This window comes from Vidua macroura, chromosome 3 (genome assembly GCF_024509145.1).
Source record: "Vidua macroura isolate BioBank_ID:100142 chromosome 3, ASM2450914v1, whole genome shotgun sequence".
NCBI lineage: Eukaryota > Metazoa > Chordata > Aves > Passeriformes > Viduidae > Vidua > Vidua macroura.
In genome coordinates this window covers 50,810,330-50,824,830 of record NC_071573.1, presented here as the reverse complement: position 1 = coordinate 50,824,830, position 14,501 = coordinate 50,810,330, and the positions used below count along the sequence as shown (strand labels likewise).

The window sequence follows — 14,501 nt, the reverse complement described above, 5'->3', positions numbered from 1 at the left end:
TTCTCTGTTGCCTTTTTATAAGAATTGTATTTAAGGGTAGTTATCCAGTCACAGTATAAGTACAAACAGTTGTGCAAAATGCTGATTGTATGTTAGTTCATGAGAATCACATTTACATAGTGATAAACCTGGATTCTTATTTCACCTGCAAGGGTGCAGCAAGAATTCTACTTAAGCAGTAAAATCGTCACTCTCATTGGTAGCTGTTGCATCCCGATAACACATTGTCGCAGGTAGCCCAAGAAATACATATGCATATATGAACTACAGTGAGTTTCAAGTGCATTTTTTGATAGCTTAGTCATTAGCAGAACACTTAAGTTAATTTGGTGGCAGTATCAGTCTAGTTTCTTTTTTAGCAGTTTCTTTTCACAGTTTGTTAGAATTGCCTCTTTAATTTCTCTTTGTGGGCTTGCCTCTCTGGGTATGTAATCTGGCAAGAGTGAGTCAGTCACGTATACAGCATTTAAGTTAAAATGAGAGAGCAGGGCAGGAGCAGGTGGGAGGAGAGAAACAAAACACCACAAAATCCCTGAAAAAATAAAGCAAGAGATGTTAAAACCTGAATTGGTAAAGATAATTCATGTATACCAGAAGTGTGGGAAATTAATCTTACTTTCTTCAACACTGTTTTCTAATAATTGTGCTGCAAGAATTTTTGTAGCTGAAGTGCAGATATTAAGGGTTTTTTGATTTTTTTTTTGTTTTTTTTTTTTTTTTTTGTTGTTTGGTTGGTTGTTTGTTTTGTTTGTTTTAACAAAAGTAACAAACCTTCAAGCTTAGTTTGAGTGGTAGGTACACACTTAACCTCTAGAATGTTAAGAATGACAGTAATATACTTGAATTACCGGAACAAGGACATTCTAATAGAAGAAGATTACTTTGTTTCTCTTTCTCAAAATGCTGTAGATAAGCTAAATCTTAATGTTATGTGGAATTAAAAGTGTAGCTGTTCTTATTCACCCCGTCACGTGGCATAATGTCTTTAAAAGTAGGAAAAAAAAAAAAAAAAAAGCTTTCATAGAGGTGTTTGTATTAAATACCTATATAATGTATGCCTTCTTATTTGCTTTACTGTTGGGGAGTAGTTAACTCCCCTATATAAATTAAACACTAGAAGGCAGGAAAACAAAATAATCCTCATTGTAGCTGAAGAAACTATATTTTAGGTTGTACTAGTTTGCCAGCAGCTGTGTAGAATGGGAAACAGGAATAATACTTGTCTCCCAGTAGTAGTTAGTTAATAGTCATTCCTTCTTTATGTATTAAAACATTTGAGGCCAACTAAACTGTTGTTGAAAGATTTGCTTTTACATGTACAGTGCATCTTTTAATAGCTCTTCGAAATGATAAACTGAATATTCTTTGGACTTCTCAGCAAAACTCAGACTTTGTGTACACTAAATTAGAATAAGCAAAAGAGAGAACAAAGCAAACTTGACATCAGAGTCAAATCCTGTCCTAATGAAGTAAAATTAAACATCATTCTGAAACTGAACAGGATCAAGATATGCTTGAGCTGTCATGACTTTAGAATCGGTAATTTGTATCATTTATGTTAAGTTGAAAGTGGATTGTTAGGGTCTGTGTGTCACAAAGCAGTACAATTCCTGCAAGACCAGGCAAATTTAAATGTTGTACTTCAGCTGAATATCCAAGGAGATCTGGTAGAGATTGCTTTGGTAATGGCATTTGATCCTACAAACCTGTCTGGAAGTTAGATCATAAAAATCAATTTTTCTGCAATCCCCAATTTCATTGTAGTTTATCAGAAATGTAATTTGATTACAGAACACACAATGACAGCCCACTAGCATTTCTTTAAATGAGTTAATTCCAATTAAGAGGTAATGTAGTCAAAGATGCATGTTGCAGTCTGTCTGAGAGATCTGTAAGAAACAAAGTGGGAGTGGAGTTCACTTTTTTAATAAAAGTCAAGTGCTTCAGCACTTGTCTTTTAACGTGAGCAGTGAATTTTCACTGTGCTAAGAAAAAACATTTTTGAGGCTTTCACTTGGTGCTGCTAAGGTAGTTGCATGACTTGTGAATGGAATTTCAGTGCATTTTGCATTTCTCTTATTAAAAGGTAAAGACCAGCACTGGTGGTACAGGGGAAAATAATTGTGTAGACATTATGCTGGTATAAAATGTTTAACTATCTTTTGAATTCAGCTACTCATTCTGACTCACTGCTCTCTAGCAATGAAGCACTTTTGAAGGACCATGCAGAGATGAAGTGGATTCACAGAGTTTGAAGTTATCCCTCCAGTTCAGATAAAATCAGGCATACATTTTACTAGGCAGAAAAAAAAAGGCCACCAACCAGCATTGAATCCAGTAGCTGTACTGTTAGTACCGTGTCCCATTTAGTTTCTTGGTTTGGAATTAAATCTCACATCCACTTCCCTCCCAGGAACAGTCAGCATTACTGTAACAGTGGGCACCTACATAAAAGTAAAGCTTTCCTGCAATTGTTTTGCTAATGCTTTAAAAGGAGAGCTCTCCCTGAGCTTTGGCTCAGCTCCAGGATGTACAGCAGCAGCATTAAACCTTGAACCCTGTGTCACTTCTCCTTGTCTTTTAAAGCTGGCCTGTTACAAGATGCTTTTGTGTAGAAGATCCTGCAGATCCCTTTTGTACTGTTGAGAGCTGTACCTGCTGACTTGAAGCATTTCTGTACGGGTACCAACTGCACCTCTCATTCAGTGCAGTTGGTGCTGCAGTGAAACTAAATTGCCTCGGTTTTGCTGCTGCTTGAGAGACCCTGTCTCTTCCTGGCTTTCCAGTAGAGCTGTGTGTTGCTCCCATTCTGTTGACACTCCCTTCTTTAGTAAGGTGTTGGAGGAGTAGGTGATAAGTACTTTTTTTTTTCTTTAAGGCAAGTGTTATAGTACAGTTTTTTTCTAAATATCCATTAAAATGTTCTACCCTTTCTCTCCTCAAGCTTAAACCTTCCTAGTCCCTTGAACCAGCTGTATGCTGTTGCTACAGTGTGTTACAGTACTGCTACTCCTTTGTGTTTGGTCTTAGAGAATGGATCCACCTGACATGGATAACAGTAACCAGCAATGCTGCTGTAGGAACTCTGGTACTATCAATAGGAGCACCAACTGCACAGATGAGGGAAGGTGATCTCCAAACATCGACTGCATAGCTGGAGGAAAAGGATATTTCTTCTCCTAGAAGCACTGTTAGCACTGCTAACTTTCTTGAAGTTTTCAAATTTTCTTGAGGAAAACAGTAGAAATCTTCCTTATAAAGAGGAAGGAAATGCAAGATAAAAGAGCAAGTGCAGAATTTCAAAGCCAGCTTTTGACTTGTAGTGAGGTGTTATTGGGCAGTTGTTGCATTGAGGATACTTTGTGCATTGGTTTTAGGTATCTGAATGAAGTAGTTAAGAGTTTGCTAGATCGAAGGCCTAAACCATCTCAGTGTAGCTCCTAGCCATTAATTCAGTGAGTTAACAGGGTCTGGCGCATTTCTTCTCTTGGTGCGTACTGTGTTCTGCCGTCGCCGAGGCAGAAGCTGCTTTTGTTGTGAGTACAGTCCCTTGGTCAGTCAGGCGTGCGAGCTGGCCGCGGTGCGCTGCGGCCGGCGCGCCGCCCGCATTCCCGGGAGCGCTCCTGGGAAGAGGGGCAGGCGCAGGCAGCGCGGCGTTCAAACCGCTCCCTCCCGACACCCCCCGCGACGGGCCCGCCCCGCCGCTCATTGGCTCTGCCGCGACACTGCCGGCTTCCTATTGGCGGGGCTGCGCGGTGCCCCGCCCCCGGCCAGGGGTGGTGCTGCGGGCGCGGGCGGCTTCGCTCTGGGCGCTGCCGCGGGCTCTGCCCGCCATGGCGCTGCTGCTGCAGCTCCTCTGGCGGCTGCTGCGCTACCTCGGCTGGCCGCAGCACCAGGTGAGACCCCGCGGCGGCTGCCTCCGCCCGGAGAGCCGCTCGGGCGGGGCGTCTCGCCTGCAGCCGCTTGGCTCGGCAGAGGGAGGGAAGGTCGACACCGCGGGCGGTGGGGCGGCTTCGTTGCCCTCCTTGCCCGCAGCCGGGTTTGTCGGAACACGCTGCCCGCACGTGGGGACGCGTGGGGTCACTGCCCTGACACAGCCGGTCAAGTGTCGCTTTTCGCCGTGCACTGAACGTAAGAAAGTCAGTGGCGTTGGCTGCTCGTGCTCCGCCCTTTCAAATAAAAGGCCACGTACCCCTTCCCCAGCAGCAGTTAATGCCGTGTGTTCAGAGACCTGGGAGAGGTGCGGCGGGGAAGCTGAAAGAGGCGTGGATGCCGTGCCAGGGGCTGATGTTGGAGCTGAGGTCGTGGGCAGCTCCTCAGTGGGGGCTGTCAGCAGTGAGGCACTGCTGCAGCTTGTGGTTCTGAGACAGTCCTAGCGTTGCTTGTGGGAAAACAGCGAGTGTCTCCAGGAATGCTGATTTGGCTGAGCTGCCCTGATTACTTTCTGGTTCCGTTGTTGGAAGCTGCTGGTTTTTTTGACAGGCCGTGTTTTTTGAAACTCACGTATTTGGCAGAGGTATCAGTCGTACTCTCGGAACATGCCTACCTTCAGCAGTCTCATCAGGAGGGCATTTCCAGCAGTTATATGCTGTCATAAGGAAGTATCAGGCCAAGGTATGTTAAATTTATTTCATTGCTTTGCTAATTGTACTTTCCCAGGACTTACACGACTGCATGTAGTTAATTAAATGGGCACTTTTGCCAGTATCTCATGCTGTTGGCCTTTGTGCCTCTTTAAAATATGCTATATTTTGGCAGTGTTTTAGACACTGTCTGTCAGACCAGCGTAGGCCTCTTCAGACTTTCAGCTTGAGAAGAGCATTGAAAAGTTAGGTTAACCAAACTGCATTATGTTTAATTACCTGTAACATGAGATAATTAAATAATTTTTATTAAAATGAGATTAAGAACTGGGGGCTTTGATTTTGCTTCTCAGGTTCAAAGGTTTTCTGTTTTTTAGGTCACATCTGTTTGCAAAAAAAAGGAATATGGATCTACTCGAAGTGTTGTCCGTAGACTTGGAACAATTCTTTCCTTGGAGCCCTGCCCCAGACCTTTTTTTCAAGTAAGCAATTTATTGTCATATGTATGCTTCACCTGTTTGTATTTTGTTGTTTCTTAATTTGATGATAGGTTTCCTCTTCTTTTTAGCTTATGTAATTGTGAGGTGCATCCCTTAGGGATCCCTTTGGTGCCTCCTTAAACATTATAGCACTGTTTAAAAATTCCTTTTTGCTGAGCCAGAATCTTCAATATATGCTGAATCCAGTTTCCCTTCATACAATTTTTTTTTACGTTGTTTGTTTTTAGTTTGTTCAAGACCCAAGTCCATTGGGTTATGATGAACAAAGTACAGCTCCAGCTCCTGTGGCTCCATCACTTGCTGATGTCCTGTGGGTGGCAAATGATGAAGGACAAGCATGTACTAGACTTAGGTAAGTAAAAGTGTAAAAAGGAATAATAGAAATAACTTCTGCCTTTTCTATGGTGTGAGCTTTTGTCTTTGTTTTCCTTTATTCCTAACCTTTTCTGGAAACATCTTGGGCGTTCGGGTTTAGGAGGGAGGGAAGGCACTTCCTCCTTACCTGAAGATTATGACTATGTAAAGCATTCTTTTCTGAAAGATTTCTGAAATTGACTCGCCTCTTTTCTTTTCATAGTAGTATGTCAGGTGCATTACTGTACTTTAAATGATATTCACTCAGAGAGTATTTTGTTAGGGAGGTAGCTAGTTGTTGCAGTATATTGTAAGACTATTTTTATCCTTCTAGTTTACACCCCGTTTGATAAACTTTATAAATGGGGAAACAAGAAAAAATATTTTAATATATTGTTTTGGCTTTAATTTTTACAGTGTCATGTGTAAGCCTTGATGGTTGCTTTGATGGAAAAACAAACATAATTATTTAAAATTTTAAAAGAATTTTTAATATAATTTATATAAGTGTTTCTAGCTTTTATAGAGGGCTGAAGGAAAATATTTTTACAAATTACAAAATATTTCAGGTAGTGTGAAATGACAAATTGTCCAAGAATTTGCAGACACAAATAGTATACAAGTTTGTCTTTTGTTTTTCCCAGCTGGAGAAGAAATAGGAAGTTGTCTTGCTGTTCCTCTAAAGATCTGTTCAAAATCCAAGGATATGAGTTAGACCCAGAAGCAAGAATAAAATGTGCACACTTGTGTTGTCTTGTACTGCATCTGTATAGGACAATGTAATTCTGATTCATATTGGCATTTGTTTGTCTGTGACCTTTGTGTTACTTACCAGTAATGAAAATACAAGAAATTGATGAATTCAAATGACACACTTTTCCTTGGAGAAGTTGGATACAGTGTGTTTCATCTTATGTTTCCTGAGGCATAGTTGTTAAATTATAAAAGTTTGTTTGTAACACCTGTAAAATAGCAGAAGAACAAGAACATTGTTGAAAGAACAAAAAAAATCCTGGCCTGTTTTGTCCTGCTCGTGCTGTTCTTCAGCTGGCAAGATTCACAGAACTATGACAGTTCATTCTTTCGTTGTTTCCATTCTTTATTCCTCCTCCTCCTCTGGCTCTGTGGGATGTTTTTCAAGAACAACTATTCTAACTGATATCCTTTCCTTCTCAAGTAGTGTTTATAGTAAAGGAGTTTTGGCAAATCAGAAAGCAGTGCTTCAGGTCTGATTTGAAGTAAAAGGATGTTTAAAATAAGGGAAAAGGTCTGGGCTTTTTTTCCATCAAAGCTTAGTGCATCTTAAATGAATCAGGTAAATTTAATTTTTGTGTTTCATAATTAAATTCTGGTAGTTTGATTTTTTTACTTGTATTTTAAGTTTATTTCTGCAGGCACAGACTTGAAGCAATTTTTAAAATTAAAACCTGAGACTTACAGTGCAATTTTCTAATGGCTGTTTTTGGTTATAGTAGCTTACAGAAGGTGAGATTCTTGTTCTGTATGTCTGTATTAAACCTTATTATTTTCAAGTACATTTTCTGAAAGATTGTAACTACTTTTCTGCTTGCAGTGTTCATCTTAGAGTTTGATAAATGGCTAAAATTTCTGAAGCCTAATTAAGAGATCATTATTCTTTGCCTCTCCTGCCTTGCATGTGGCAAGAAGGGAGAGACACCTTATGGTGTCAGTCTAACAATTATTGAATAATGACAATCCCTACTGTATGAGTTTATGATGTTTAATTATCCCTGAGTGAATTATTTGACTAATTCTTATGATGACTTTGCAAGGGTCTTCATTGTACTTGAGCAAAGGGAGACTTGAAACATTTCAGAAGTTATGAGTGGTTAAAAGTGTAGTTTCCTTAAATAGTTGGAAAAGTGAGGTTGAACAGCCCGAGTAGTTTTGAGGTTTCCATTGTTGACTGAGGCTTTTGAAACTGTACCTTTTTTTTGCTTTGTAGGACTGAATTGAGGAGAAAAGAGAAAAGTACAGCTCCTTCTGATCCATGTCCACGTTTGGATTCAATACAGCGCATTCCGAAAAACAGTGCACAAAACATCGGTGTTGATCAAGCAGCGCTCCAGAAAATTTCTGCGCTTGAAGATGAGCTGACCTTTCTTCGTGCTCAGATTGCTGCAATTGTTTCAGTGCAGACCTTGGGAAGTGTTCCCTCACGTAAGCCTTTCTGATTCGAAGCAAACCAGTGTTCCTTTTTTTTGCTTTAGAGCTTGCCATGTCCAATATTGGTAGAGAACAACTTCTCTAACTGAAGACACACCAACTAAATTTACTGAATATAGTATTTTGTTTTTCTTTTTGCTATTTGGTGCACTTTGCCTTTTTTATTTTGTGGTCTGTTTGCCAAGTTCAAATGCAGTTGATCCTAAGTACTCTTCATACTAATTTCCATGATGGTGAAAGAGTTTAGTAACATCACTATCTATAGGCTACTAATAACTGTTTAAAAAAGTTACAGACTTTGTCCCTTTGGGGTTTTGCCCTGTTTCTAACAAATTATTAAAATAATGTGTAGAAAAAGACTTCTAAGTCAGTCTGGTTGGGGCTTTAACAAAAACAAATGCTTCAGACAGATGTGTCATAGGTAGTTGGTCTCTATCCTGTGACCTCTTTTTTTTTTCCTGGTAAGTTTTGAGTCTCAATTGCCTTACTTGCAGACCAACCCCACTGTGGTTGCTGAAATACTTGTACTGGTGCAAGGTAGTTACTTTTGTGTGGCATTATGAGGCACTTCTGTGATTCAGCTGTTCTGTTGGGTCTTCTCTCTCTTCTCCATTGCACTCAGTATTGTAATCTGTTTTACATGTTTTACAGTTATCTTTTGCTTCATGTAGGTTATTGTAACCTCTAGACCATTGATCACCATATGTAGCAGCAGGCTGCTTTGCTGGTTTATCTAATGCCTAGACTGAAGACACAAGAAGTGAAAATCAGAGCAGTACAAGACAGCTCAGATTCATTACTTCATGTATTCTGAATTTGTGGGTCTGAAGTAATGTTCTTTGTTTTAAGTTTAGTTCTTCTGTATTGTAATGTGCAAGGTGTTTAAAAAAAAGACTGCTTTCACAGGGCAGTCTTATCTTGACTTAAAACTGATTAATCCTAGATGTTAATACATGTTGTTTTTCTTCCTAACTGTATGCAGAAGCCTTTAAAACGCTCAGCACTCCAGATGGATTTTACCCACTGCCAGCCATGACTTCTACCCCATTGTCCGTCTCTCACAATCACTTTGTAATTCCCTCGCCTCCTCCACTTCCTTCTGGTGCACCATCTGGTGTTGATGCTAGTAATTCTGCACTGGAACTTATCAAACAACGCCGAGCTGCAAGAAACAGTGATTCAACTGCAGCTAACGGTACTGATCCACAGAGGACAAAGAACTTTCCCAGTATGATGGATGTTTTGAAAGACCTAAACAAAGTTCAGTTGCGAGCTGTTGAGAGGTAGGTTGGATTGGACGTGCATCTCAGCAAGCCAAGGCTATCTAAGCATCAACAGCAGTTCAGTAGCACCAGAGAACACCAGTCATTTAAAGAGCAGCTACTGCTGACAAACTCAAGTTGGCAGCTTCTGAGTTCACAATGGGAAATGTAAGATGCTTGTGACATGGCTTTTAGATGCATTTAAAACATGCTGACTAATGCAGCATTTTAAACTACTGTGCTGCTTCAGTATGCAAATTTCAGGTTGGTGTGGGGAGTTGAGAGGTTGCTTACAGGATTGCATGCACAAGCACAGGAAAGTGATCTGAAAAAATAACCCTTCTGGATTCACTGTGAAAGGCCAGATCCTCAGGGAAATTTTAGAAAACTACTGTTAGCGTACTCAGAATATCCTGGTTCAAGCTTTGAAGTGTTTATAAAAACATATACTGTATAATTTATTGAAAACGTTTCATAAATTTGTATTTCAGTAGTGCAGTTGAATAGTGCTGTATTCAATAGGATTATAAATATTTTTGTGGTAAGCTGTTTTGATGGTAAGTGCAGTTGACTTGTAAAAAAAATGTTTTACTAAAGACTTCAGTACCTCTTCTGGTTTCTGCTATACGAGGTATAATAGAAATTACACCTTCAGGATTCTTTTCTGAATTTCTTGGGCTGAAAAAGTAAGAAAAACTGAGCCTGTAATGAATATTTGAAGCTCTCAATGTGGGAATGTCACTTGGCAAAACTAATTGCATTCTCATTTCAACATTTTCTTAACTGTGAGAGCTGACTATGAAAAATGACTAGCACAGAACTTGGGCAAATAATTTACATGCAAATCCAAAGCATGTCTTTATGCTTTTGATTACATTCTCACAGTAAATAAAGCAAATATAAAATGCACTTAGGTAAACCTGTGTGTTTCCTTTGTATATGTTTTTTTCTCTATAATTCCATGTATGATGAGTGAAGAAAATGAGATTTTCAGGGTGACAGTTTTAACATCTTGAGCAAGGGCATAATTAGCAGGAAGTGGTAGCTTGTACATCCAAAATGCTTTCTGGATTTAGGCATCTACATGTATTCTGAAGTAGAGCTTAACTGAGTAATGAATAATTTATATTTTTGGGGGGAGTAATGATGATCAAAGTTGTTACAATCTTTCTGACAGTAATTTAATGTGTGCACTGCAAAGGGAAGTCCTCTGTTCTCAGAAATTGAGAGGCTGAAAATCCCAGTTTCTACCACCCAAACATTGTCTTACACATTGTGCTAGCGCTTGTTTTTATAGGGACCATGAGCTCAGTCCGCTCAGGTTTTGTGTTAAGCAACAATTACTGTAACTGCCAGACTTAGAACTTGGTGTTGTCAGTGTGCATTATTAGGTACAAATCATCAGCCCGGAGACTGCACTTTACAAGCAGAACTCTGAACACCTCTAGATTTTTCCACCCCACCACGCCCCTACGATTTCTCAATGGTTAGAAAGTCTTATGATTTATTGTCTTGGACTAGTCATTAGCTTCCACATTTATGATAAGTTTTGGGGTGTAGGTGCCATTTCGATTTCTGAATTTAAATGAACTAAAAATGAATAAAATTTAAATTAAATTATGTTCCCAGTGATTATGAAATACCTTAGTGGGACATTCCCATTAACATACTTAAATATAACTTATAAATTACTTGGTATAAAAACTGCAATGTTGCCTTTTTTTTTTTTCTTGTTATTTGCAATACTTTAACACTTTGTGTTGACTTTTTGACAGCTTTCTTCATGGAACAGCATCAAGCTGTGTTTTCAGGCTAAAAGGTTAAGAATGTGGCTGACAACGTGTTGGGTGTAATTGTATCAGTTGTATTTGATGAATTGCTTTAACCTTACAGCAGCATTACTTGTGTAATGGGGGATTTATAGAACAGGGTGTTTACAGAAGTTGTACCTCTAGCTTTTGGATTAGTGAGTACAGGATTAGTGTTAGGAGACAATAACTTTTTTGTTGTTGTTCCTAGGTCTCCTGGAGGTACCCCTCTTTCTAGACCCAAAAAGATGCAAAGTTCAGATTGGGATCCAGTTGCTGTACTAACTCATGCTTTAAAGCAGAAATTTGCACATAAAAATGATGATGAAGATGATTCCCTGGACAAAGAAAATAATTCTTTTGATAGCTCTCCATTTTCTAGTCCTGAGGTGCCAGTGGTATGTTTTTATATGTGTGTTTGTATTCTTGAACTTACTGCTGTTTTCATGGATAGTTGCAGATTTTTCTTTCAGAGAAGTCTAGAACTTCTCTACAGTTTTTTTAGCTATCAGCCTTGGTAGTTACTTTCTTTAAAGTATAATCAAAGCAGAAAATTGCAAATTAATTTGGGCAGATTTAGACTGGTAAATGCACTTCTAGTTGTGCAAAGAAAAAAAACTTGGAAGATTGATTTTAAAAATTCAGCTCATAGTTGATTGAACTATGGACCTTAGCTTGATGGTAACCTGGCAGGTATCCATGCGTGGAAACTGTGTGTTTAAATAGTTATTGACTAATTTTTCAAATAAGAATATTAGGATGGTACAGAAAGGTCTGACTAATATACCCTAACTGCTCAGAAATGAAAATAAATGCAGAGTCTGTAATATTTTCCTTTGAGTGTAGTTTCCACACAGTTTGAATCTTAATCCAAGATGAGTTGTGATTCTGTTGTAAAGCCCATGAAGAATACAGTTTTTCTTAGGAGCAAAGAAGTGGTAGACAGAGCCATTGGACTAAGGTGGTTCTGGGCACTGATTTCTGCATATCAGCCTGTGCCATCTATGTCAGCTTATACAGTCCAGCAGTGATGTTTTGTTGTTTTTTAGGCATTTCCACAAACCTCAGAACTGCTCAGATGAGATGGATAGAAATAGGTGGCACTAATTTAAACTGTGTCTCTCTGTCTTTTTATTGTAAGAGTGATAGAAAAGATTCAGTTTGTGGCATTTGTTACCCTAATGGAGGGAAATAGTAAAGCAGAACATACAATGGAAATCCAGATATTCTTAGATATTCTTTGGAAGCTGCTCTTACATGTATCTAGCTGTGTGGCTGAAAACTTGAGGAAAACTAATGTGTGTGTTCCTCTTTCTAGTGGTAATGATTTGATTTTTTTTTTTTTTAAATTTCAGCTGCCTCAAGGATTTTCCAAGCTAAATGTAGCATATATTTTACAGACTTCAGTGTGTCAACAGTACATGGTGCAGTCTTAAGAAATTTCTTTGACTTTTGTATTACCCCCAAAGGAGAAATTAAAATGTCCTAAAAATAACCATGCTGGTATTTTTTGATGCTGCAGACTATTGCACTGTATAGCTGACATACCTGATTCTAGATACAAAGATCAAAACTAGCTCCTGGAACAGCTTGTATATGGAATAGCTTTTGTTCCAGGATCTGACAGCTGGATTATAAAGTCCTGGAAGAGAGACTGCTTAAAGCCAGCATGTTCAGGAGTAGATACAAAAAACAGAATAATCTTAAGAGTTTTTGACCAAGCCTCTAACTGTTAACTGTTGAGTGTTTTGAAGAATAAATGTACTTAAACCAATTGCACAGACTTACTATTTTATTCTTTCTATGTTGAGAGTAGTGCAACAACTCTTCCAAAATGTTTTTCTTCTAGTTTCTATCTTCTAAGAGTTTCTTGGGTATAATTTTGACTTCGTCTCCCCTCTTCAGGTAGGGCACTGCAGTCTGAAGCCAAATGCAAAACCCAGCCTTACAAGAACTGATGGAGTTAAGCAGGTACCAGCATGGAAAGCAAGAGCTCAGATATAGTGGAGACTTCCAAGGAAGGTTCAGTGTGTATAAGTGGTGGGTCTACTTTGAAACTGCTGTAAGGTGCTGTAATGTGTTGTTCCAGAACATGCCTTTCCTATGCTGTTGAAGTTTGGGTGTTGCAGGGTTTGTAGAATTACCTCTTCCTTCTCTTTGGTTTCTCAGTAGCCAAACTTGTGAATGTGATGCTTTTACAAGAAGCACAGAACTGAGAGAAGGTTTCTGTTGCTATGGAGCAGTGTCTTTGGAACCTGGGGAATTCAAGAAAGCAGAATGTGTGCGGGGAAAACAAAGATTTATTGCTGTGGGAGCTGAGGTATTTTCTCTGCACTCCAGTGTAAATAACAAGGAAGTGTAAACTTTTTCTAAGTGTGTTATAACTACTGTATATAATGGTAATACTTTTTCATGAGAGCAGCATAGTTGCCTTGGTTTTCTTTGCAGTTTACTGATGCAACTCCTTATTCCAGGTTCAAACAGTTTTCTAATTTATTTTGGGTTAAGAGATGAACTTTCATGTTTGTGGAACTTTGTGCTGTGAGTAAACGGCAGGTCGTCTATTAAATGCCTGTAATATGAGGGAGTTGCATTCGGAGGTAAAAAAGACCATGCAGAGAGATCTGCTAGCACACAGTCTAAATTCCTTTGTAATTAAATATTAATTTCTATCTTGGCATGTGCACATGAACTCAGTTTTGTGCAAAAGAGCTTATAAAATAAAATTCTCTTTGTATTGTAGATGTGTGTGGTAGTGGCCTTTTGTGTTGCAGACTCTTTTGTATCTTAAGAACTGATTCTATTAGACAAGTTCTTAAATTGCATTATCTAAAACTAATTAAAGAACAACTTGTATTTTTTCCTACCAGAGTAGGAATGATTTAATGAAGTCACTTATTTACAAATTTGTTATGATCCACTGCTTACAGGAGCTGCTTTCACGTAATCTTTTGTCTAACAATCTTGATGTATAGAACCCAAATCCTGTCAGACTGTTGAATGTGTCCCTTATATCCTGTGTGTCTTCTATTTCCCTGCTCACTTACATGGAGAAGACTGACAGCTGCATCCCCTCTTACTGATGAGTCTTATTTGCACAGTTGTAAGAAATTAGTGTGCAGATACCATACTTGCATTTTGGTTTTAAAAATTGTCTTTTGACTAAAACTGGAGCTTAACTGATTTGATATATTATGCTTCTAAAATTAAATCCTCTGGGCATTTATTTCTTCTGGATTTAATAATTATTGAACTTTATCATATTCTCCCATTCCTTGATTGGTACATAACGGTTTGGCCTTCACTTTCTTCCAATGCTTCTTCCAAAATAAGCATTTGCTGCTTTCTCTACCTAAACTTGATAATTGCTATGGAATCTGTACAGAATATCCAGCTCAGCCCCATAATGGATAATTTTACCCTCTTCCATCAAAGCTCCTCATGGTCTTATGTCTGCTGCTCTGGTCTCTGCTGTACGAGAGCAGCAGGCAATGACAACGAAGGAAGTCCATGCGGTGTCTGCTGAAGAGGACATACAGACAGGTGAGTCCCAGTGAGTATAAGGGCTGTGAATTGACTCTCTCTTGTTCAGTATCTGCAGTGCAGTGAGTGCAAGTCGTCTCCTGGTTTGTATCAGCATTCCTAGATCCAGGGGGTTTTGGAGGTTGTGGCCCTGCTGTTGTGACTGACAAGCAGTATGGAATTCCTTCTTGAGAGACTGAATTGTGTGCAAAGCCATACAGTGGTTACATCAGTTGCTTTATGTGACCAATGGTTTCTTGTCTTCATGAAGAACAGTTTTGGACT

At 39.0% G+C, this 14,501-nt stretch overlaps 1 protein-coding gene across 3 annotated transcripts; it reads left to right on the top strand.

The window, feature by feature from the left end:
* The first annotated feature begins 52 nt into the window (after window positions 1-52).
* Window positions 53-13,436, top strand: MTFR2 (mitochondrial fission regulator 2). Of its 3 annotated transcripts, XM_053972287.1 has the most exons (9): window positions 53-3,896; window positions 4,483-4,614; window positions 4,961-5,065; window positions 5,311-5,435; window positions 7,404-7,618; window positions 8,607-8,907; window positions 10,906-11,092; window positions 12,600-12,734; window positions 12,864-13,436. In XM_053972287.1, exons 1-8 carry the CDS (start codon window positions 3,834-3,836, stop codon window positions 12,696-12,698), a joined length of 1,227 nt encoding a protein of 408 aa, XP_053828262.1. In that variant the 5' UTR covers window positions 53-3,833; the 3' UTR covers window positions 12,699-12,734; window positions 12,864-13,436. The 3 variants fall into 3 exon arrangements, with proteins under 3 accessions (XP_053828262.1, XP_053828261.1, XP_053828263.1); XM_053972286.1 differs by having other exon boundaries at window positions 12,600-13,436; XM_053972288.1 differs by lacking the exons at window positions 12,600-12,734; window positions 12,864-13,436 and adding an exon at window positions 12,050-12,591.
* Window positions 13,437-14,501: the final 1,065 nt, after the last annotated feature.

Coding starts and splice junctions, on each gene's coding strand:
- MTFR2 (XM_053972287.1), top strand. CDS start 3,834: ATGGCGCTGCTGCTGCAGCTCCTCTGGCGGCTGCTGCGCTACCTCGGC. Junction 3,897..4,482: donor TCGGCTGGCCGCAGCACCAG/GTGAGACCCCGC, acceptor TTTTTTTGACAG/GCCGTGTTTTTTGAAACTCA. Junction 4,615..4,960: donor TAAGGAAGTATCAGGCCAAG/GTATGTTAAATT, acceptor TCTGTTTTTTAG/GTCACATCTGTTTGCAAAAA.